The sequence below is a fragment of the Triturus cristatus genome, chromosome 6, assembly GCF_964204655.1.
Source record: "Triturus cristatus chromosome 6, aTriCri1.1, whole genome shotgun sequence".
In the NCBI taxonomy this organism is placed as follows: domain Eukaryota; kingdom Metazoa; phylum Chordata; class Amphibia; order Caudata; family Salamandridae; genus Triturus; species Triturus cristatus.
This window is the reverse complement of record NC_140589.1, coordinates 42074253-42099406: the sequence shown is the minus strand read 5'-3', so window position 1 is coordinate 42099406 and position 25154 is coordinate 42074253. Positions and strand designations below refer to the sequence as shown.

The following is a 25154-nucleotide window of genomic DNA, read 5'->3' as shown; positions in this document are numbered from 1 at the left end:
GGCCCAATCTTCCCTCACCATGCCCTGGCCCGCAGTGTGTGCCACCTTCTTTGAGAGGCGCAGCGAGACTGATTTGAATATGTTTGGGTCTAATCCGAGGTGGCATGGTGTGCAAACAATGATGGACAGGGATGAGGCCACAGTGGTTGAGGTGAATTCAGTCATCCACCCTTCACTTCTTCTAACCTTCTGACTGGTAGCCTATTCACTGTGGTCTGTTGGCAGTGCCCAGTGTCAGCACTGCACGTTGCTAGGGCTGCTGAAGCCCACCACGCTGACGACAACGGTTGGTGGGAGGGCGTTGATGGTGCTGTCCAAGGTGCACTCTCAATCAATCAATCAATCAATCAGTATTTGTAAAGCGCTGCTAATCTCCCGTGAGGGTATGCAGGTCCCGGGTTCAGTCCAAAAGCCAGGTCTTGAGTCTCTTCCTGAATTCCGTCAGCGAGGGTGATGTCTGGAGGTGGAGGGGAAGGCCGTTCCAGGCGTGTGTCAATGTCTTGAATTGACATATTTTCTGTACAGGGAGCCATTGGAGGTTCCTCCGGCGTGGAGTGATGTGGGTCCATTTGGGCAGGTTAAGGATGAATATGGCCGCTGAGTTCTCTATCGTCTGGAGTCTCCTCATGAGTTCGGTGGCGGTTCCTGCTCACAGTGCGTTGCCGTAGTCCAGCCAGCTGGTGATAAGGGCTTGAGCGGCGGTTTTCCTCGTGCCGATGGGGAGTCATTTGAAGATTCTTCGGAATATGAGGATGTTGTGGAAGCAGGAGGAGGAGACTGCGTTGATCTGTCGTTTCATGATGAGTTTGCTGTCCAGGATGATGCCGACGTTGCAGGTATGGTCCGTCCGTGTGGGAATGGTTCTGAGTTCAGCGGGCCATCAGGTGTTGTTCTAAGGGGTAGTGTTGTTGCTGAACATCAACACTCTTTCCACTTGTCTCTCTCTTGGCCTCTGAGGCAGCACCTGGATGTGATGGACGGCTGGAAGACGTGTGGACGGTGGCTGGAAGGCTCATGGTGCGCCTCCACTTATGAAAAGCTTAGGAGCTCCCCTCGGCTTCAGGGGTGAGCATGAGAGAGTCTCTCCAGAATAATAGTAAAAGTAGAATCAGGCCAAACTTTAAATGACCTGCCCTAAAGCAGTGTTTGGTCAGCGCGTGCTAAAATACTGACATTTTTGGGGATCTGCTACCAATTTCAGGGGAGCTGGAGACCCTGCAAAAGGTAGGGTAGGGATTGGCAAAGCTTCGTGGCCTGCTGTGAGAGTTCCCGCTGTCGCCACCGGTGCAGTAAAGGTGGTCCATGGAAGCGGGAGTGCCCTAGCTGTTCTTATGCGCCTTCCACCTCTCAATCACAGTGGCTTTAAAACAGGGACCAATTTTAATTGGTCGAAGGACATCCAATCAGTGTTTCGGCAGTTCTGATTGCTTGCCCTACAACCATTAGAATTGTTCGCTGTGTTCAAATTATTCAGCATTTGTAGCGCGCAGAGCTACCCTAGGGCATCCCAGCACTAGCAAAGCGTTGTCTTGGCCGCTCCATAGTCACTCAAAATGGTTGGGGTAGCTGAGCACACCCTAAACAATGAGGTGTGGGCAGCGCCGACTGAAGCACTTTACTGAAACAGGGCAAACATCTGTCCTGCCAGTAAATACACCCATTAAAGTCAGGGAAAGTTGAACTTTTCACCACGGGTTAGGCCTCCCTAAGAGCTGAACCTGTGTATGTTTAGAAAATGTTTTTTAAATCTGTTCCTCACCAAAAGGGGGTAGGAGTTTGGTTCTATTTTTCAAAGCTCGCGCGGCTTCCCAGTTCTCGCCGCCGTGGCCCTTTCCTCCCAGGCTGCTGAGTCAGCGATGTGTGGCGGCCGCTGTAGCCTGTTCCCCGCCGGTGTCCGGTGACAGCTTCACACAGCTGCCCCGGGGAAGGGAAAACATTGCGCTTGGTGCCGGGCCAGAGGGGTCGCTGGCACCGGAGCCGGGGCCCTGGGCCGGGCGCAGGTGAACAGAAACCGAGCCGGCGCTTTAATCTCTCGGTATTAGCACCCCAGAGCCCGGCCTCCTGGCCCGGGGCCCGGAGTATGTTTCACCCTGAACGTTATTACTTTTAATAATTATTAAACCGACCTTGGCCGGGTTCGTGCGCTCAGCGAGGATTGACTGAGTCAGAACCGTGTCCGGCCCTAAACCCGAGCCTGCTGGACTGAGCTACAAGGGCTTCGGGGTAGGGTAATGATTCTGGCTGTGGAGACGGACCCCTTAAATTAGTGTCCAGCATCATACACAGGTGTCGGACTGATTTCTGAAGCCCAAATCCCTGGCGATATATGGGTCTTAACAGAACACCGGCTTAAGCAATGTGAATCTGCTGTAGATTCACAGACTGTGCATCTCCTACAATCGTTAGGGTGAGAAGTCCACTTGTTTTCCTTAAAGTTTTTCAGTGTGGGGTCAGCATTGGTAGTGTCTAAAATGATGCTCCTGTCGGAAGTCAGCCGGCCTTCGAAAGCAGCCCTGTGCCTGGCGGCTTCTGCTGGTTTGGTCTCTTGAGCCGCCAGGTTTTTATGGCTGGGAAGAAGAGCCGATGATTTCTGGTAAGAGCCCCAGAAGGTCTGAGCTGGTCATGCGGATCAAAGATGGCGTCTAGTGTCCAACATTGGAGCAGGACAAATAAAAGCATTTAAAGTTTAAATAGGAATCTAAGATCTTCTGGCTCGGACTCCGTCGTTGCTACTCATAGATTGACAAACTGGGACTCAGAGCTGGGAAGGATCCTGAGTCAAATTCCGGAATGAGGTCACCTGGTCCCCTGTTTCTTCAAACATGTAGGAGCATCGAGAGACATATAACACAGTCACACGGATCTGAAATCCAGAAGGAAAAAAATATATATGTTAGTGAGAATATTGCATCTGCCATAGTGTCCAGACATATCGCTACCAGTATTAGTTCCTGTGGAGAAACAAAGAGAAATATTTAAAAGGAACATTGGCAAAGCCAATAGGGCAGGCATGGATTTTGAGTCCTGACAAAAACGTTTAAAAAAAACCTGCTGCACGGAAAACAAAAACAGTCACTTTCTGAACGCAAAACATTTATGAAACAAAGAAGAAATGTGTGAGATTCCGAGTATCTTTGTAAATATGTTCATCATGTATTGCAATAAAAATACTCCATAAGAGGCGGAATGACACACTTCACAGCCGGTAGCGCGAGGTGAGAGAAGTAGTGCTCTGGGCAGAGCCAAAGTCCATGGTTTATATTTTAAGAATGAGTAACAATGGGTCTTGCAGACAGCTCTCAAGCCAGACCTAAAACAGAACAATTTGTGGTGGTAACCCATGTATTGAAAATAATTAAAAGCACACTCCGATGGACCAATAGCACGTGACCAGTAAGTTAGCACGAGCCCAGTTACTGTGGGGCACGTGCAGGCTAAGGGCAGCAAGCAGTCTGTCCACTAGCAGCGCAAAATGGCGGCGCCACTGCAGTCTGTACCACGTGTGACATTTATTCATTAGAGAATTTGTAAAGCGCTTCTCATAGAGCGCTGAAGAAGATGACGCAGAAGGACAGCGCAGGAGGAAGGCAGGAGAAGTTTGAGTCTGGCCAGGGGGCCAGTAACCTTGTCGATGTGCTGCTGTCATGCCCCGAGTGGACTCAGGTCTGAAGAGTTGGCTTTCAGACTCTCCTGAAACACTTCTAATTGGGTTCAGATCCCAGACTGGGGTGGAGGGCTTTCCACCGTCAGGCCGTGAACCTCCACTGCAGTGGCCAGGGTGATATGGACACCTTCATTATCTACCTGTAGAGCGTCGCAGGACAGCCGGATACGGGGTCCTAGAAGGACAGACGTCTACAAAGGCTTCTAGACGTCTGGACTAAACTGAGACATCCTCAACAGGGATGGCAGCTGGATGGAAAAGAGAGCACGCCTCCTGGGCAGTAACTCCGGGGGAACATTCCAGGATGTCTCGTTTCTGCTCACTGCGCCACTCTAGACAGTGATCAACCCATGCAAATCCGTTTTGGTCAAGCTCCGAAACGGACGGTCCACCCGGACTGATAGCCGACGTCTCTGCAGGAAAAGACAAGTGTATAATGTCCACATAGAAGGGTCCAGTCCTGTAGTGTTTACCTTCCAAAAGTATTTAGATGTGGTGGTGTCTATTGGACACCTTCCATGATGCTCTGAGGAAGTCAGCTAGGGAGCATTACCACTACATGAAGGTAATTAAATTAAATTAACCAAAAAAAGTAGAAATTAAGGACTGCACTGCCAGAAGAAAGGATCGGTTACCAATGGTTTCTAAAAGGGTTTGATTTTTAAATGCTCATATTTGTTGTTTAATTTGCAAAAAGAATGCCAACTGTTGATTTTTTCATGTTATTTTACTAAAGGAGCTATGGTGGGTGAGAAATTAGAAAAAAGTGGGAGTGTGGCGGATGTGTGATAGTGGATGAGAGCGAGAGCGACACCAGGGGGCGGGAGTAAATGGAGGAGAGAGAGTTGACCAATGGAAGTAGGAATGAAGGAAGCAACAAGGGGGGGCGGAGTAGATGGAAGAGAGAGATGACCAATGATAAGAGGAATGAAGGGAGCGACACTAGAGGCGGGAGTAGATGGAGGATAGAGTTGACCAATGGTAAGAGGAATGAAGGGAGCGACACTAGAGGCGGGAGTAGATGGAGGATAGAGTTGACCAATGGTAAGAGGAATGAAGGGAGCGACACTAGAGGCGAGAGTAGATGGAGGATAGAGTTGACCAATGGTAAGAGGAATGAAGGGAGCGACACTAGAGGCGAGAGTAGATGGAGGATAGAGTTGACCAATGGTAAGAGGAATGAAGGGAGCGACACCAGGGGTGGTAGTAGATGGAGGAGAGAGTTGACCAATGGTAAGAGGAATGAAGTGAGTGACACCAGGGGGCAGGGCAGATGGAGGAGAGAGTTGACCAATGGTAAGAGGAATGAAGAGAGGTGGGAGTAGATGGAGGAGTGCACAAAAGCCTCCTTGCACTTTTACACTTAAAATGATGGGTTTTACTATTTGCTTCATAGTTCAATCTATTGTGCTGATACATTTTTTATTATTTTGAAAACCAAAAAGTAATATCAATTTAAAAAAGAGTAGCTTAATCAAATAGTTTCATGTGTAAGGCATGCTTACACACGGAGCAAACAAATTTTCCCTAAGTAAACGTGTCTGGTCCCTAACAATTCATTCTCAAAACTTTTCCAATGAAAGAAATGCCTTTCTGAACTACAAACCTGTTTATCCGTGAGTAGGTGTGTCTTCTGGAAATTAATTCACAACATTTTCAATACATGGAGAAAGGTTTTTTTATGAGTGAGCATGGCACCCTCCTCTGTTTGGACTATCTCAGAAAATACTCATAGGAAAAAGATTTTTGAATGAGGCCTGGAAATTCAGTAATAATTCATACATTATAGAGGAACAAGGCCCAAAAGCAGTGTGGATGGGCCCTTGGGCCCCCAGGGGGCTTTGCTGAAATTTTCAACAGGTGTAACTCTTTGCATTCCAGACACTGCTGAACGAGTTAGACCGAAGTTTGGGAAAATATCGCGAAGAGGTGAATCTGAAGACCGCCATCATGTCGTTCATCAACGCTGTACTCAACGCCGGTGCGGGTGAGGTGAGTTACTGACCGAAGAGGGTTGGCACAAGATGGCCCCATATGCACTTATTACTCGACGCAGCAAGCAGCCAGTAGGCCTCAACATAAATTTGGCTCATGGTTGACCTTGTGTTGATTGCTTGAGACGGGGTAAGCCGACGGGTCCGTCAGTTCTCAAGCTGTAGAGCGCGGACCCTGTAGGTGGGGCGTTCAGGATTAGGCAGTGGCCCGCAGAACAGCGAACACATGGGCTTCCGCGGTCTTGTAGGCCTTACTTTGTTCAGTCGCTGGTTTTTGGCGCCCATTTGACAGCCTGATCTGACTGGTTCCAAGCCTAAGAACAGGGAGTACGCATAGCGTGCTGGCGGGGAGATAACACATGCGACCTTAACTGGAATGAACAGAATGTGCTAAAAATGGAAAAGCCGCTCTGCTAGACAAATGTGTGCTGTCACAGGGCCCCCCTTGGGAGCAGAACTCTAACTCGGTTAAAGATTGAGACGAGACCCCTCCATCACTTCCTTTAAGGACTTTTAGTGGAAAATACCAACTTGAGTGTGTACTACAGCGCACTTGGCCTCAAGTATGGATAGAGAAATAGCATTTGAGTGTGCAAGAAAACGTGCAGTAAAAGAAGCAAAAACATAACAGCATTGCAAAAGTAAAAAAATGCATTTAGTAAACACTAAGCAGGTTGAGAGACCCACAAGCTTTATAGCGCCTTTTGTTTGTTTTCGCCTTCATGTCCCTTTTTGGGATCCTGGTCCCTCGAGACATCGCAAAACATGTCTTGAGATCACAACATAAATGCACATGAACATCACTGTCTTTGCATAGATGGCCTTATTAACAACTGGAAGACTTTGCAAACATTTACCTAAAAAATATAGTATGCATATATATTTATTTATATTATAGCGCTTACCAGAACTCAAAGGGGTAGCAGAGCACTATACATAGATAATTGGGTAAACAGTGTAATCAACAGCAAAAGCATACATACAGCAAGTAAGAAAATGCAAAAATAAGTTGGAAACAAGGACCACCGAGCAGCAATAAAAAAGGGATAAATATTGCGAGAAAGACCATGGAGAAGGTCGAAACGTGTAGCCAGAAGCCACAATAAAGTCGGCTCTTAGTGAACTTGAGCGTGCTGGAGCCTGTTTTCGGAGTGGGAACGGGCATGTTTATACTTTTTTTACTTTGTGTATATATATATATATACAAATGTATATATATATATATGTACATATATTATCTACTGGCGGTCGCCAGTAGATAGTTATAGTTACAACCTAGTTTCCATTGGAAATCTCAAAATTCTATTTTGAATAACTTTGGCGCCGGTTGACGAATTCTCGCGAAATTTTCAAAACAAATGGGGCGCTCCGTTCAGCTCCTACCCTGAAAGTCTCGGGGTGATTCGTCAAGCGGGGGCCGAGAAAAAGGGGGGTCCCAAAACTCGTTTTCCCCATGCATTTTTCCATAGGACCTTTAGTCGAAGGTACAGCCCGAACGGCTGAACAGAATTACGTGAAATTTGGCAGAGAGGTAGCCATAAGGTCAAGGAAGTGCCTTTTGCAGGTCTCGTGTAAATCTGTTCAGTATTTCCTGAGAAAATAGCATTTAAAAGCATATAAATATCTATACGCGCGCACCATGCGTGCACTGTACGCGCACCCTGCCGTGCACGAGCGCAATTCTGATTGGTTGTTAGATGTCGGTAAACATTCGAATCGGTCGAAACCAGGAAGTGTCGGCCGCCATTTTGTCTCTCGCAGTCTGAGGGGGTGAAAAACAAAGGTGGAGAACGTGAAAAGGGGGCAGGGTGGACAGTTCCTGACCCCCTAGCCTTTGTCAGGGGGTCCCAGAAGGACCCCCAAGGGCAAAAAAAAGATTTTATTTTTTTTTCGAAAAATCGCGGAGTGCGCGCACGCTGAAAAAACACACGTAAAAAAAACTTTTTAACATTTTTAACGGAAAATTAAGCGAGGTTAGCGCACCGTGCGCGCACGCTAAAAATCCCATAAAAAAAAAAAATACATACATAAATTAGCATTTAAAAAACCTTTGAAATTCACTGAAAAAACCATAGGTTTCACACACGTTATAGTTACGAATTAGCATTTAAAAAACCTTGCAAATTCACTTAAAAAACCATAGGTTTCACACATGTTATAGTTAGCTGGACATTTCACTCGTAAAAAAACAATGAAATTCCCCCTTATAGTTAGTGCAGGCAACTATAACTCACGCGACCGCAATCCTCTGCTGATGACGTCAGATATTACATCACTGATGACATATGTGTCTTTCTGAAAAATAAATATTTGTAATATATGTATAGCTAAAGATTAATGGAAGAAGACATGGGTAAATAAGTGTCTAAATACAGTGATGTAATATCTGACGTCATCAGCAGAGGATTGCGGTCGCGTGAGTTATAGTTGCCTGCAGTAACTATAACGGGGGAATTTCATTGGTTTTTTACGAGTGAAATGTCCAGCTAACTATAACATGTGCGAAACCTATGGTTTTTTAAGTGAATATATATATATATATATATTCAGTGAAAAAACCATAGGTTTCACACATGTTATAGTTAGCTGGAAATTTTACTGATAAAAAACCAATGAAATTCCCCCGTTATAGTTAGTGCAGGCAACTATAACTCACGCGACCGCAATCCTCTGCTGATGACATATGTGTCTTTATGAAAAAAAAATATTTGTAATATATGTATAGCTAAAATTTAATGGAAGAAGACATGGGCAAATAAGTGTCTAAATACAGTATTAGCATCAGCAGAAGATTGCGGTCGCGTGAGTTATAGTTGCCTGCACTAACTATAACGGGGGAATTTCATTGGTTTTTTATCAGTAAAATTTCCAGCTAACTATAACATGTGTGAAACCTATGGTTTTTTCACTGAATTTGCAAGGTTTTTTAAATGCTAATTCCTAACTATAACGTGTGTGAAACCTATGGTTTTTTCAGTGAATTTGTACGTTTTTTTAAATGCTAAGTTACTTTACGCCATTCGTGGCGTGCGCGCCCACTTAACGCAGTTCGTTCCGTGCGCGCACGGTGCGCTTCGCGCGCCCACTTTACGCAGTTAATGCCGTGCACACACGGTGGGCACGCGGTGCGCAACGCGCACCGCGTGCCCACGTTGCGCTAGATGGGCCATGTACGCACGATGCGCTTCGCGCACCGTGCGCACATGGAGGACATATGATGCGCTTTGTTGTGAAAGGTAATATTTTAATTTTTCACTTATATAATAAGCCATGCACAAATGGTGCCCTTGGGGCTCCATTTGCACATGGGGTGGGGAGAGTATGGATACTTTTTTTTTAAATTAATTTTTACCGTACGCGTACGGTAAGCGTAATCGGCGAAATTATCGAAAAATTTTAAATTCCGCTTTTTACCTTGGGGGATCTTTGAGGACTCCCTAAACATGGCTAGGTGCTTAGAAGCTGTCTAAACAGCCCCTTTACATGTTTTTGGCCTTTGTTTTTTAACCCCCTCTCAGAGTGCGAGAGAGAAAATGGCGGCCGCCACTTCCTGGTTTCGACCAATTCGAATGTTTACTAAGATCTAACAGCCAATCAGAATCGCGCTCGCGCACGTCACCGTACGCGTACGGTAAGCGAACCGTAAGCGCACCGTAAGCTGGCTCAGATATATATATATTGATTTAAAGGCTATTTTCTCAGAATCTACTGAACAGATTTACACCAAACCTACAAAAGGCACTTCCTTGACCTGTAGACTACCTCTCTGCCAAATTTCAAGGAACTCTGTTCAGCCGTTCGGGCTGTAGCTGTGTCTAAAGGTCCTATGGAAAAATGCATGGGAAAAACGTGTTTTGGGACCCCCCTTTTATCTCAGCCCCCGCTTGACGAATCCCCCCGAGACTTTCAGGGTAGGAGCGGAGCGGAGCGCCCCATTAGTTTTGAAAATTTCGCGAGGATTCGTCGACCAGCGCCAAAGTTATTCAAAATAGAATGTTGCTGTTTTCCTATGGAAACAGGGTCCTAACTATAACTACCTACTGGCGACCGCCAGTAGGTAATATATATATCTATATATATATATATATATCTATATATATATTCACTGAAAAAAACATAGGTTTCAGGGACATTATAGTTAGAAATTAGCATTTTAAAAACCTTTGATATTCACTGAATAAACCACAGGTTTCAGGGACGTTATAGTTAGTTGAGCATTTCACTCGTACAAACCCAGAGAAATTCAGCCGTTATAGTTAGTTGAGCTAACTATGACTCGCACCCCCGCAATGCACTGCTGATGACATCACATATTACATCATTCATGACATGGTCAGTGACATCACTGATGACATCACTGATGACATCGCTTCAGGTCTATCATGTGACATCCCTGTTCATTATTCTCCTAATTAGGCGAGACCCCAAAGCAAGATGAAATGGAGGAACACGGTCTCAGCCGCTCTGTGAATCAGGTCTCTCCACTTCTAGTGGGCTCTTCCCAGTTGAAGAATGTACATGGTCGATGCATACCACGCCTTATCACTTCAAGACGTAGACTACATGTTCTTGCCATAAACAGTCAGCCACGAGAACCAAATTCACATATGTATTTATTAATGCGCTTTGTTTAGCTTTGTGTCTGTTGCCTCTTGTAAGCTTAGAGTGATGTCTAGTAGGAAGCATGGCTTGGTTGGTGGAAGACCGCATCCAGCCACGCGGAGGGACACATCAAGTCTGATGTTCTTCATTGCGACCCTTATCCTTCCTTGACATCGAGCCTGAACAGTTCTGTCTGTCGGTGTTTTCTGAGATTCGTGTGCTTACATTTATCATGGGTTACCGCGACCTTGTATTTATTAGCGATTATGAGGATACTTTTAGTATGCTTCTGTCCTTACTAATAGGGCTGCCTCTGCAGGGCTATGAAACGATACACCGTACAATACCATTTTCAAATTATCGCAATAGCTCAATCGTAGAGTTAGGTATTGTGATAACTACAGTGTGTAAGAACCACGCGTTGCAAGAAAATAGATCACCACTGATTTTATCAGTTAGCACTGTACAAACATTCTGAAAAAACAAATACATTTTGATCAGATCTCCTTCCCCCTTATTCTGGGTGTGATGGAACTAGTTTTAAAATCGAGCACCATCAGAAAGATGGCGGTGTCCGTAGGTTTGGTTAAAGGTCCACACTATTCAAATAAACAATCCAGCTGACACTTCTGCAATGAAATCTTAAATCTAACCTGTCCCGTACTTCAGAAAAATCTCTGGATCCTGAGAAGACAGGCAGTGACAAGATGCCACCAACGTAAAGATGTGCCTCTTTTGTTCCGTGGCTGCTTCGTGGCACGAGGTGCCCTAAAGAGAAAATAAACTTTTGCTGCATGTAGAGCACTTTGGGTGGAAATTTAAGCCTAAAAACTTCCCGTCCTCGGACACCCACCATGTCCGGCTGATCCTGTATCCCAATTAGATAAGTCAGAAGAAAGCAGACGAAGTGCAGGTCAAGTTTAGAACACTTCAGATTTTTGCAAGATGTTTGATAATGCACAGATATGAGTTTTGTCCCAATGGCCCGAACAGTCTTAAAGAGCGTCCCTCATGGGGTGGAGATCCAGAGGACGCTGCACTGGAAGAGATGCAATGAAATAAATTGACTAACTGCAAGTCCTGGCCACAGTAAGCTCCCTTAGCCCTTGCTGGCCCAATGACCTCAGGTGCGTTGTGTGCATTGCAAGTAGGTAAACCATGACTGCCAGTCACCATGACAAGATTGACAAACCTACGCTGGATGTCCTTTAGCGTCACTGACCCTTTGATGCTCTTACTTTTCTGTCTTTAAAGGATAATCTTGAGTTCCGATTGCACCTCCGGTACGAATTTCTGATGTTGGGAATCCAGCCGGTGATTGACAAGCTACGAAGTCATGAAAACGCAATACTAGACAGGTGAGGCGAGTGGGAGGACTGTGTGTGGTTTTGTTGATGGTGAGTAGTAATGCTGGTGGTGTCAACGTTCTGTACGGCAGGGCTCTGCTTTAGTAGCGTCTCAAGCGATGGGGCGCTCAACGTTCTGTACGGCAGGGCTCTGCTTCAGGAGGGTCTCAAGAGATGGGGCGCTCAACGTTCTGTACGGCAGGGCATTGCTTCAGTAGCGTCTCAAGCGATGGGGCGCTCAACGTTCTGTACGGCAGGGCTCTGCTTCAGGAGGGTCTCAAGAGATGGGGTGCTCAACGTTCTGTACGGCAGGGCTCTGCTTCAGTAGCATCTCAAGAGATGGGGCGCTCAATGTCCTGTACGGCAGGGCTCTGCTTCAGGAGGGTCTCAAGAGATGGGGCACTCAACGTTCTGTACGGCAGGGCTCTGCTTCAGGAGGGTCTCAAGAGATGGGGCGCTCAACGTTCTGTACGGCAGGGCTCTGCTTCAGGAGGGTCTCAAGAGATGGGGCACTCAACGTTCTGTGCGGCAGGGCTCTGCTTCAGGAGGGTCTCAAGAGATGGGGCACTCAACGTTCTGTACGGCGGGGCTCTGCTTCAGTAGGGTCTCAAGAGATGCGGCGCTCAACGTTCTGTACGGCAGGGCTCTGCTTCAGGAGGGTCTCAAGAGATGGGGCACTCAACGTTCTGTACGGCAGGGCTCTGCTTCAGGAGGGTCTCTAAAGACAAGGCTCAAATCAATGAAGTCTTTATTTTCATCATTGTGAGACTTGTGGATGAAAATATGTCAACATACTCAAATCATGTTTAGTTAAAGCATAGATGTGTGCATGTACGGTCAGTTGTACCAGCTAGCCCTTCTAGACTTCACATATTACTATAACCATAACACCACACACCATATGCTACCTCTGTCTACAAGGGCACCACCTTTCTTTACATACCATCTTATTGTGACCCCCATTCTCAAATGATCCACGTGTTAGGGTGTGAGTAGTAGAATGCCTTTGTTGTGTCTCTGTATGGAACTGAGTCACACAGCGGGAGCTGCAGAATTTTACATACAAAAGTGTCATTTAGGACTCCTGAATGTGTGCAGCTGCGCACTTTCCCTGTAGTCGTGACACCTCAGAGTGTGAATATAGATGTGGGAGTCGGCAGCACAAATAACATGAACACTCATGTGGATATTGACAACGAATTACGATGTCGTCCCTGCCATGCTCGGTACTTCCAAACGTACTCCCAAAGCGCTGAGAATAAGTGGAGATTTAACTATGAAACATGCATGCAACAGCAGTGCATTAAGTCTGAATACATCATGCAACAGCGGTGCATTAAGTCTGAGTTTATCATGCAACAGCGGTGCATTAGGTAGGAGTACATCATGCAACAGCGGTGCATTAGGTATGAGTACATGCATGCAACAGCAGTGCATTAAGCCTGAGTACATCATGCAACAACGGTGCATTAGGTATGAGTACATGCATGCAACAGCAGTGCATTAAGTTTGAGTACATCATGCAACAGCGGTGCATTAGGTATGAGTACATGCATGCAACAGTGGTGCATTAAGTATGAATACGTCATGCAAGAGCAGTGCATTAGGTATGAGTACATGTATATGCAACAGTGCTGCATTAGGTATGAGTACATGCATGCATCAGTGCTGCATTAGGTATGAGTACAGGCATGCAACAGAAGAGCATTAAGTATGAGTACAACATGGAACAAATGTGCATTCGGTATGAGTACATGCATGCAACTACTGCATTAGGTATGAGTATATGCATGCAACTGTGCTACATTAGGAATGAGTATATGCATGCATCAGTGCTGAATTAGGTATGAGTACAGGCATGCAACAGTGCTGCATTAGGTATGAGTACATGCATGCATATGTGATGCATTAGTTATGAGTACATGCACGCAACAGTGCTGCATTAGGTATGAGTACATGCATGCATCAGTGCTGAATTAGGTATGAGTACAGGCATGCAACAGCGGTGCATTAAGTATGAGTACATCATGCAACAGTGACGCATTAGGTATGAGTACGTCAAGCAACTGCGGTGCATTACATATGAATACATGCATGCATAAGTGCTGCATTAGGTATGAGTACAGGCATGCAGTGTGGTGCATTAGGTATGAGTAAAGCATGCAACAGTGCTGCATTATTTATGAGTACATGCAAGCAACTGTACTGCATTAGGTATGAATACATGCATGCAACAGTGCTGCGTTAAGCATGATTACATGCATGCAACTGTGCTGCATTAGGTATGAGTATATGCATGCATCAGTGGTGCATTAGTTATGAGTACATGCATGCAGCAGTGCTACATTAGGTATGAGAACATGCATCAGTGCTGAATTAGGTATGAGTACAGGCATGCAACAGTGGTGCATTAAGTATGAGTACATGCATACAGTGTGGTGCATTAGGTATGAGTACAGGCATGCATCAGTGCTGCATTAGGTATGAATACAGGCATACAACAGTGGTGCATTAGGTATAAGTACAGGTATGCAACAGTGGTGCATTAAGTATGAGTAAATCTTGCAACAGTGGCACATTAGGTATGAGTACGTCATGCAACTTTGGTACATTAGGTATGAGTACATGCATGCAGTGGGGTGCATTAGGTATGAGTACAGGCATGCATCAGTGCTGCATGTGGTATGATTACAGGCATGCAACAGCAGGGCATTAAGTATCAGTACACCTTGCAACAGTGATGCATTAGGTATGAGTACATGCATGCAACAGTGCTGCATTAGTTATGAGTACATGCATGCAACAGTGCTTCATTAGGTATGAGTACATGCATGCATCAGTGCTGCATTAGGTATGAGTACAGGCATGCATCAGTGCTGCATTAGGTATGAAAACATGCATCCAACAGTGCTGCATTAGTTATGAGTACATGCATGCAACAGTGCTGCATTAGGTATGAGTACATGCATGCATCAGTGCTGCATTAGGTAAGAGTACAGGCATGCATCAGTGCTGCATTAGGTATGCGTACAGGCATGCATCAGTGCTGCATTAGGTATGAGTACATGCATGCAACAGTGCTGCATTAGGTATGAGTACATGCATGAATCAGTGCTGCATTAGGTATGAGCACAGGCATGCATCAGTGCTGCATTAGGTATGCGTACAGGCATGCATCAGTGATGCATTAGGTATGAGTACAGGCATGCATCAGTGCTGCATTAGGTATGAGTACAGGCATGCATCAGTGCTGCATTAGGTATGAGTACAGGCATGCATCAGTGCTGCATTAGCTATGAGTACAGGCATGCATCAGTGCTGCATTAGCTTTGAGTACAGGCATGCATCAGTGCTGCATTAGGTATGAGTACATGCATGCATCAGTGCTGCATTAGGTATGAGTACAGGCATGCATCAGTGCTGCATTAGGTATGAGTACAGGCATGCATCAGTGCTGCATTAGGTATGAGTACAGGCATGCATCAGTGCTGCATTAGGTATGAGTACATGAATGCATCAGTGCTGCATTAGGTATGAGTACAGGCATGCATCAGTGCTGCATTAGGTATGAGTACATGCATGCATCAGTGCTGCATTCGGTATGAGTACAGGCATGCATCAGTGCTGCTTTAGGTATGAGTACAGGCATGCATCAGTGCTGCATTAGGTATGAGTACAGGCATGCATCAGTGCTGCATTAGGTATGAGTACATGCATGCATCAGTGCTGCATTAGGTATGAGTACATGCATGCAACAGTGCTGCATTAGCTATAAGTACATGCATGCATCAGTGCTGCATTAGGTATGAGTACATGAATACATCAGTGCTGCATTAGGTATGAGTACATGCATGCATCAGTGCTGCATTAGGTATGAGTACATGCATGCATCAGTGCTGCTTTAGGTATGAGTACAGGCATGCATCAGTGCTGCATTAGGTATGAGTACAGGCATGCATCAGTGCTGCATTAGGTATGAGTACATGCATGCATCAGTGCTGCATTAGGTATGAGTACATGCATGCATCAGTGCTGCATTAGCTATGAGTACATGCATGCATCAGTGCTGCATTAGGTATGAGTACATGCATGCAACCGTGCTGCATTAGGTATGAGTACATGCATGCAACAGTGTTGCACTAGGTATGAGTACATGTATGCATCAGTGCTGCATCAAGTATGAGTAAATGCATGCAACAGTGTTGCACTAGGTATGAGTACATGTATGCATCAGTGCTGCATTAGGTATGAGTACATGCATGCAACCGTGCTGCATTAGGTATGAGTACATGCATGCAACAGTGTTGCACTAGGTATGAGTACATGTATGCATCAGTGCTGCATCAAGTATGAGTAAATGCATGCAACAGTGTTGCACTAGGTATGAGTACATGTATGCATCAGTGCTGCATCACGTATGAGTACATGCATGCAACAGTGCTGCATTAGGTATGAGTACATGCATGCAACAGTGCTGCATTAGGTATGAGTACATGCATGCAACAGTGCTGCATTAGGTATGTGTAAATGCATGCATCAGTGCTGCATTAGGTATGCGTACAGGCATGCATCAGTGCTGCATTAGGTATGAGTACATGCATGCAACCGTGCTGCATTAGGTATGAGTACATACATGCAACAGTGTTGCACTAGGTATGAGTACATGTATGCATCAGTGCTGCATCAAGTATGAGTACATGCATGCAACAGTGTTGCACTAGGTATGAGTACATGTATGCATCAGTGCTGCATCAAGTATGAGTACATGCATGCAACAGTGCTGCATTAGGTATGAGTACATGCATGCAACAGTGCTGCATTAGGTATGAGTAAATGGATGCATCAGTGCTGCATTAGGTATGAGTACATGCATGCAACAGTGCTGCATTAGGTATGAGTACATGCATGCATCAGTGCTGCATTAGGTATGAGTACATGCATGCAACAGTGCTGCATTAGGTATGAGTAAATGGATGCATCAGTGCTGCATTAGCTATGAATGACACACATCTTTTCCCTTCCAGGCACTTAGACTTTTTCGAGATGGTGAGGAATGAAGATGACGTGGAGCTTGCCAAGCGGTTTGATATGGTAAGTGGATATTAATTAATGTAAAAAATATAGAAATAAAGCTGTCTCTTATTCTTAAAGTCTGTGCATTGATTCCCTTGGTCTGGCTTCTCGGATTGGACCTGTGGGCAGAGGCTGACTCAAATAGTGCAGTTGTGTTTTTACAGTTCTGGGTTAAAAGAAGCCAGACTGTCTGAAGGAAGGTTGAAAGTTAAAAACACTCCATTAGTTTCAGAGCGACCCCCAGAGTGGAGCGTGTTGTTCTCAGTAGAATCGATGGGGTGGTAAAGCAGAGGCTGAGGCTGTCTGTCGGTAGGAGTGGCTGAAGATTTCAAATTTCACCAACTCTTACTTTCTGCATGTTTAAAAAACTTTTTCAAGTGTCCTATGTTTTAAAAAAACGGGTTAAAATTAGCATATTGTTTCCAAAGTGTTCATATATGGGTGGAAATGCCCACCAAAAAGGAGTATTTTCCTGCGAAAGGTTTTAGTGGGCTAATTTCCTTGTAAAATCGGTTTTTGTCAGAACTTTGTAAAACAAACAATTTTTGTGCTAGAATTCTTGCCTCTGTTTGCAGAGTTGTGTAAAGTTCCTAAACGTTTCAGCTTTGCCAAGTGGAACATGTTGGCGGCCTCCCAACTTTCCAGACAGGATTACAACTTTGCGGGGATCCCCCTCCGGTGCCGAGTTGCAGTGTTTTTGAGGGATATATTGAATCTGCTGTACCCCTCCGGCTTAGAATAACACCTTCCAGAGTCAGGGCGTCCAGAGGAAGCCAGACCTGAGGTGCACATCATTCTAGGGTTGTGTCCCAGTCTGTTTTGTGTGCAGAGCAAGTTATGTACAGTTTTTGTGATGGATGGGGGAGGGGTGGGGATAGATGTCAACAGTAACATGAAGAATTCGTAGAGCGCCCTATTGTCACTATGGGCCAGACTGAATACTTCTGAACCATAGAAGGCGGAACTGGTGAGAAAAAAGAAGCTATGGGTGTAAAACTCAAGCGCCTTCTCCAAAGGTTGGAAGTCTAATTTGCTGACAACGGGGATGTGTGTCAAGTCGGTGTAGCTGGAGGTGAGGTAGAGTGAGTGCTGTGGTTGCAGAGCAGGTGCTAGTGACGGCCATGCACGGCAATACAGAGCTGCATTTCACCCTCAAGTCTGTCAGTGACCTCAGAGGGAAGGTACAATGGTGATCTTTGGTAAGTTAGAGGATATGATGTATGCAGTGGTTGAAGGAATCCATGGTATGGGGCCCTGGTCTCCCAGCAGCCAACTCCATCTGTCTTTAAACTAGTCGATTGATCAGATGAGCTGCTTCCTGGATGGCGCGTAGTGTGGCACCACCGTGTGCAGGTTTCCCAGCTTCGGCCAGACAGTTTTTATGCATCTTACAAAGGACATTGCATTCGATCCTTGTGTGTGGCGGGAGTCCATGGAGCGCTTTAGGGCCTGCGTTATGGGCCTGCACCCTCATGTTTTCAAGCACATTTTGACCATCTGGTTCTCTGGTTTTTGTAATCTAAAGCTAGCCTTCTTCAGGAGCCTGGTTGAAATGAGGATGCTGTAGTCCGGTTGGCCATCACCAATGTTGAATGATGAACGGCTACACCTGATCGCATCAGCTTTCCTCTGTTTATGTACTCATTGGTGGCACGCTGAGTCTTCTGTGACTGGTGAGGATGATGTCAGGACGTTTCGCCTGGCTGTTCAAGACCCGTCTTCGATCTGTCTTCTGTGAATGAACCAAAACTGGCCCAAATTGCATCCTTTGAAAATAGTTGACTCTCCTACACTTGCTAGCTTAAGTCATTTCTGTTCCTCTGAATCAGGCCCTGGCCCATCACCGGGCCTACTACAGATGCACACAACTCAATATAACATACCAGAAGGGGCTGCAGCACACTCTTAAGAGGTTGTCAATGAAGCGGTGGAGCCAGTAAGGACCACACCTGACACAGATGTCATGAGCATGTCATGGGGATTGTAAAGCAGCGGCGGATTGGAGAAGGAGGAGGGAAGAGCAGAGCGGCTTGTGATAGGAAGAGGCTATAAAGTAAGAGGCGGGATTTAGAGTGACTAAGGGCATGATTTAGATTTCTACGGGTTACTCTGTCACAACAGTGACGGATTTCCCGTCCACCAAAGTATAAATCCTATTATATCCTATGAGATTTATATTTTAGCGGACGGGACATCCGTTACCATTGTGACAAAGTAACCCATCCGCCAAGATCTAAATTAGGCCCTAAGTTATTCCAGGTCGTCGCGGACACTGTCTCCGTTGCAGAGCATTCCCCTGCCAATGATTGGTTCCGAGCATCTCTAATTAGTTCAAGGGAGGCAAAACAATTCTACAACCCCCAGAATGCACTGGGTTACCAGACTCAAGCTCAGTACTGGAAACAGTGTTCTAATGACCTGGAGTAGATCAGCCTAGGTAGGTGCTCATTGAATGCGTCATGTGGAGGCTGGAGTGTACACACAAACGACACTGGGCGTCTAGATGGGGAGAAATGACCGCAAGAGCTGGTGGTGCTACAGTGCCCTCTTGTGCTGTACATAGTGCCGCTCACGTTGAGGAAGCTGCCGCTCGAGTAGAACATCTACTCGAGCGGTAGAAGGAAGCAGCACCCTCTTGCGCTGCGTGTGGTGCTGTTCATGCAAATTTTACATGACAGAACAAACTCCCGGTGCTAAAAATCAGTGCGTGAAGTGCGACTTAACTCCCTCCACCACTTGCGGAAATCCGAGGAGCTCCGAGGAGCGTGACTAAGTTTTATTGCCACTTCGCGGAGTTCCGCATAGCGTAACTCTGGGAACTCCGGCCAGGCCTACCCTGAAGCCGCCGTAGTGTAGACACCGCATTGGTGTGCAGTGTGCAGACTTACATCGGTAGGGCTTTTGCTTGGTGACACCTCGAAGTCCAGAGCCTCAGGAACTGCAGGCACCTCACAAAGCTTCTCTTGAGGTGTCTGGTTCTACACTACAGTTGAATATCTATTGACTTTGGCCAGTCCAGCGCTTTGATGACGCACTTTGACTTTAGCGCTATGAAATACTACAGATCTTAGGGACCCGTTTCACAAGGAGCCTCCACAGTCGTGGCAGAGTCTCCGCACTTGTGGTGGAATCTCAGCAATGAGAAACTGCAGTGCGGAGATGCCGTCATGACTGCGGAGGCTCGTTGTTAATCGAGTCGTAGGGATACACATGAAACAAGGTTCAGGACTTCGGTTCGAGCATTGTGCAACTCCTCACTCGTTGCCCTAGTCTTGTTTTTGACTTTTCAAGTATATACTCTAACGTGTGTAGTACATGCCACCCCCTATCCTGGATCTCCTATGCCGTAACACCAGCGCAGTGAAACCGTGGCACCGAAACACGATATCTCATTGGTGTCAGTTAGGGCTCAGCGGAGGAAAAACGAATGGTATTTATGGAGTGCAGTATTCACCTGATTAAGGTTTCTTGGCGCTATAGCAAAGGTTTTATGGAAAAGGTGAATTATTGCTCAAAAAGAAAGGTTTTCAAGGCCTTTTTGAGTGAAGACTGGGAAGGCTATTTACCGAGGCGCATTGGGCGTGCTGCTACCCCAGGCTTGTTCTTTGGTACTTCTGGCACTGCGACCCCTGGTCCCAGCAGCCAACAAGGCGTCTGCAAGGAACAGAGCTTTAAGAACATTGTTAGTTCTTCATATTATCCACTTCTAACCCATCAGCAGCCACTGGAGGCTGTTGAGGGGCTACAGATGGAACAAGGGGTCAACCTTGTGCTGTGTCTGGCGAACAGAGTTATGGTATGAAGTCACTCTGCCATCATCTGCATCCATGATGTGCATTCTTCCTGGAAGCTCTTTCCCACCACCAAATAGCTTTCAGGATGGGCGCCATTCCTAGCTGCTTTGTCTGGTTTTATTCAAGCAGCTGGAAGCTTGATGTGCTAAATGAGGAAGGATTACATCTTTCTAGTGGCTCCAGCCAAACGCCTTCCTCCGGTTCTTGTTCCAGCGCTTCATCAGAAACATGGCTGAACTTCAGCAGCTCGTCCTAAGAACAGTACAGTGTGTTGGCACCTGCCTCCCTTCCCTTGGCCTGCTACATGAATATAGGCTACTCCAGGGAGTGGACATACACCTTCAAAGCATGGAGCCAGGGACTGATGCCCGCATGGTGTCTAAGCCAACTGAGTTAGTGAGGCACTTCCTGGCTTGTGATTATCCAACATCCCAGATATACAATGTAATCCTTAAGACATGCAATGGGTAGGCACACATCAAGCAGCCCTGGCGCCCACATCGAGCAGCCCTGGCGCCCACATCGAGCAGACCTGGCACCCACATCGAGCAGCCCCGAAGCCCACATCGAGCAGCCCTGTAGCCCACATCGAGCAGCCCCAGTGCACATCGAGCAGCCCCGGAGCACATCGAGCAGCCCCGGTGCACATCGAGCAGCCCCTGGCGCCCCTTGTTAGCTCGAGAGCAGAGCAGCTGGAAGGCAGTGGCACTCGTTGGCCCGAACAGGAAGTCCAAGTCTTCCTTCTGGCTCTTCACGCCGCCATCTTGGCTGCCGCGGGCCAGCTCCTGTTTCAAGTAATGTTTGGACTGAACTGACCCCGCCAGTCAACAAGTGGATTCTCTCTCGGTTGAGTTTAAATGTCTGACTAATGCGTTGGAACTGGGTAAATGGCCCACGGGACGTAGAGCAGCCCGCACAGCACACTTCATGTCCATGTGTTAGATATAAGATGGGTTATAGGAACCCCAAGCGGGAGAGTTTTTGTATTTGCATCATTTTTTGACAAACTGACAGATTGCAATACGTGGACGATAAGTATATATACAAACACTTATGTCCATTGAGGTCATGAAGGGTGCTGGCTCCATACAATACCACGAGACCCAATGCTCAGTGCATTTGTGAATATACTATAACCCAGAAATTACACAATACACCCTCTTTGTTCTGTATTTTATATAATGCATATTTCTTCAAATAGGAATTCACTTCTGAGCAGCGGTAAATTGAATACCATCTAGTAATATCTGTTCATCTCATGCAAAAGGAGTATATATTATAAATTGCATCGTTTGTTAGCTGGGGAGGGGAGTGAAGCGCTGAGGGCCTAGAGTGCTCAGGCGTTGCTCACTGTCAAACACAGGGGACTGAATAACAAACACAGCTTCACCTGGTTGTGTGGGGACTATCACGCCACAAGAAGAAATTAAGAAATTCAGTAAGAAGGAAACCAGAGAATGAAACTCAGTCGCGAAGCTTCCCATTGCTTGAAGTCAGTCATTCACCGGAGTAACGTTAATTCCTGCAAATAATGGAAATTAAGAACTTGCAGTTGTTTATTTATTGGCTTCCAATTGTGTGGATGCACCGAGTTGTACTTGTGCTCTTTACAAAGTACTTCAGAGGAGGATACAAAAAATAATACAAGAGAATTGTTGGTTTTGAAACTACCCCTTGTGTACAATAACGATTATGTATACGTATATATGTCATTTGACACTAATTAAAATGTAAGTATAAATGTCTATTTTCAGGGATTTGATGATTGTCTAGAGTGAGTATCTTGAAAAGGCGGCCTTGTGCTCGCAAGCGCCCATGAGTGGACAACAGGCTGTCTACACGTGTCGGCGCGTTAACCTAAGGGTTCTGCTCTTGTCTTCTTCAGGTTCATATTGACACCAAGAGTGCCACGCAGATGTTTGATATCATAAAACGGAAGCTGAAGCACACGGACGCCTACCCGTATTTGTTATCGGTGTTGCAGCACTGTTTGCAGATTCCTTGTGAGTACAACCATGCAGTGGGTCCCACAGCTCTTGTTTCTGCTCCACCACAATGGATAAGACAAGTAATCATAGTCTGAAATTAAAATTGAGGGTTAAATAGTACTCTTTTTCTCTTCCCGGGGTATTACTTTCAAAGTGTGGGTGGATACCCAACAATTTTATTGTTATGGTGAAGAGGAAAAATGTAGACAAATATATTTGCTGACTGGCGCTGGACAGTGGGCACCGTATGTCATCACCACTTGCAAGTACCCGCTCAATCTGACCACTGCGCTGAGTTTTCAACTCTAACGCGAGTATCTCATAGAGAATACAGCCAAGAACACTTGCCTTTTCGGGTCAGTTAATCCACAAAAAAGGTTTCGTAAATTGTCAGAATTTAAAACCATTTTTTCTCATAGGCAGCCCACGTAGCGTGTAACTGTATCAACATATCCGTAGCATCTCTCAGAGATGCTCAGTAATCACAAACTCCCATTTTGAGATATTTCATTTGAACTTCTAAAGCAAAAAAGTAGTTAATGTAGCGGCTTGACAAATTAAGCCGGTCAGTGCAACATACAACTCCATACACAGACGCTGAGTTAAGATACGTTTAAAAAGTTCTCCATGTCATAACCGTCTGGGCAGGTTTGTCCTGAGCATTCAGTCATGTTAAGACACAGCTTGTCATCCAAGTCCAGGCCAGGCCTCTCTATTTAAGACATTCGTATAATCGCTCATGTAGGAATTTGTTCCCAAGTAAATAAACACTGTTTCATATTCACCTTTATTGAAGCCTCTTTCTTCACTGAATGTTCACTTGTTTCAGTCTTGCTGAAAATGATCAAACCACAATGAATGCCATATTAGAAAGACATTATAGGGAAAGGCTCCCTTTACTGATGAGCGTGGTACCCACACCTGCCAATGCTTCTGGACTAGTACCAGCCATTCAGAGATGTCCATTCAAAGGCTGAAATGCCCCCCACCTCACTAATTGTCATTATGCGCCATGTCTTGTAATATGTCGAAGTGAGGGGGTACGCATGCCCATGGACTGCAGTCCCTCGTGGAAGGCCCGATCTGGCGATGAAAGATGCAGTCACTCAGTTTGGCTTCTTCTTTTCCAAACTTTGCTGCAATACATCGCCCCCCAGTGAGTGTGCCACCAGACACCAAAACATGAAAAAACAGCTGGACCACTCTAGTCCCCCTGCAAGCGCCTAGAGGCAATGAAGCCCGTGGTGTTGAGGCACTACTCCTTCTAGCCTGGGGTCACTGCTCCCCCTGTAGTGCAACCTGGGATCGGTGCACCCCCTATAGTCCAGCATGGGGTCACTGCTGTGCCTGTAGTCTTCCGTGAGGTCAGTGCTCCCCGCAGTCCAGCCTGCGGTCATTGATCCCCTGTAATCCAGCCTGGGGGTCAGTACTCTCCCTGTAGTCTAACCTGGGGTCACTGCTCCCCGTGTAATCTAACCTGGGATCCCTGCGCCCCCTGCACTCCAGTCTGGTGTCGATGCCTCCCTTGTAGTGCAGCCTGGGGTCCCGTCTCCCGTTTTAGTCCAGCCTGGGGTCACTGCTCCCCCTTTAATCCAGCCTGGAGTCACTGCTCCCCCTGTAGTCCAGCCTAGGGTCACTGCTCCCCCTGTAGTCCAGCATGGGGTCACTGCTGTGCCTGTAGTCTACCCTGAGGTCAGTGCTCCCCACAGTCCTGCTCCCCGCAGTCCAGCCTGTGGTCATTGATCCCCTGTAATCCAGCCTGGGGGTCAGTACTCCCCCTGTAGTCTGCCCTGGAGTCACTGCTCCCCCTGTAATCCAACCTGGGATCCCTGCTCCCCCTGCACTCCAGTCTGGGGTCGATGCCTCCATTGTAGTGCAGCCTGGGGTCACGTCTCACGCTTTAGTCCAGCTTGGAATCACTGCTCCCCCTTTAATCCAGCCTGGAGTCACTGCTCCCCTTGTAGTCTAGCCTGGGGTCACTGCTCCCCCTGTAGTCCAGCATGGGGTCACTGCTGTGCCTGTAGTCTACCCTGAGGTCAGTGCTCCGCACAGTCCTGCTCCCCGCAGTCCAGCTGCGGTCATTGATCCCCTGTAATCCAGTCTGGGGTCAATGCCTCCCTTGTAGTCCAGCCGGGGGTCACTGCTCCCCCTTTAATCCAGCCTGGGGTCACTGCTCCCCCTTAAATCCAGCCTGGGGTCCCTGCTCCCCCTTTAATCCAGCCTGTGGTCACTGCTCCCCCTGTAGTTCAGCCTGGGGTCACTGCTCCCCCTGTAGTTGAGCCTGGGGTTACTGCTCCCCCTGTAGTTCAGCCTGGGGTCACTGCTCCCCCTGTAGTCCAGCCTGGGGTCACTGCTCCCCCTGTAGCCCAGCTTGGGGGTCACTGCTCCCCCTGTAGTCCAGCCTGGGGTCACTGCTCCCCCTGTAGCCCAGCTTGGGGGTCACTTCTCCCCCTGTAGTCCAGCCTGAGGTCACTGCTCCCCCTGTAGTCCAGCCTGGGGTCACTGCTCCCCCTGTAGCCCAGCTTGGGGGTCACTGCTCCCCCTTTAATCCAGCCTGGGGTCACAGCTCCCTTTGTTGTCCAGCCTGGGGTAACTGCTCCTCCTTTAGTCCAGCCTGGGGTAACTGCTCCCCCTGTAGTCCAGCCTGGGGTCACTGCTCCCCCTGTAGTCCAGCCTGGGGTCACTGCTCCCCC

General features: G+C 46.8%; 1 protein-coding gene across 2 annotated transcripts in view; it reads left to right on the top strand.

Moving 5' to 3' along the window:
- The window catches only part of DAAM2 (dishevelled associated activator of morphogenesis 2), a 630299-nt gene that overhangs the window by 406569 nt on the left and 198576 nt on the right, over window positions 1–25154 (top strand). For both annotated transcript variants that reach the window (XM_085610233.1, XM_085610232.1), the window contains exons 7-10: window positions 5546–5656; window positions 11515–11618; window positions 16631–16697; window positions 22359–22476. In XM_085610233.1, the coding sequence (XP_085466359.1) occupies window positions 5546–5656; window positions 11515–11618; window positions 16631–16697; window positions 22359–22476 (400 nt within the window). The remainder of the gene's footprint in view (window positions 1–5545; window positions 5657–11514; window positions 11619–16630; window positions 16698–22358; window positions 22477–25154) is intronic.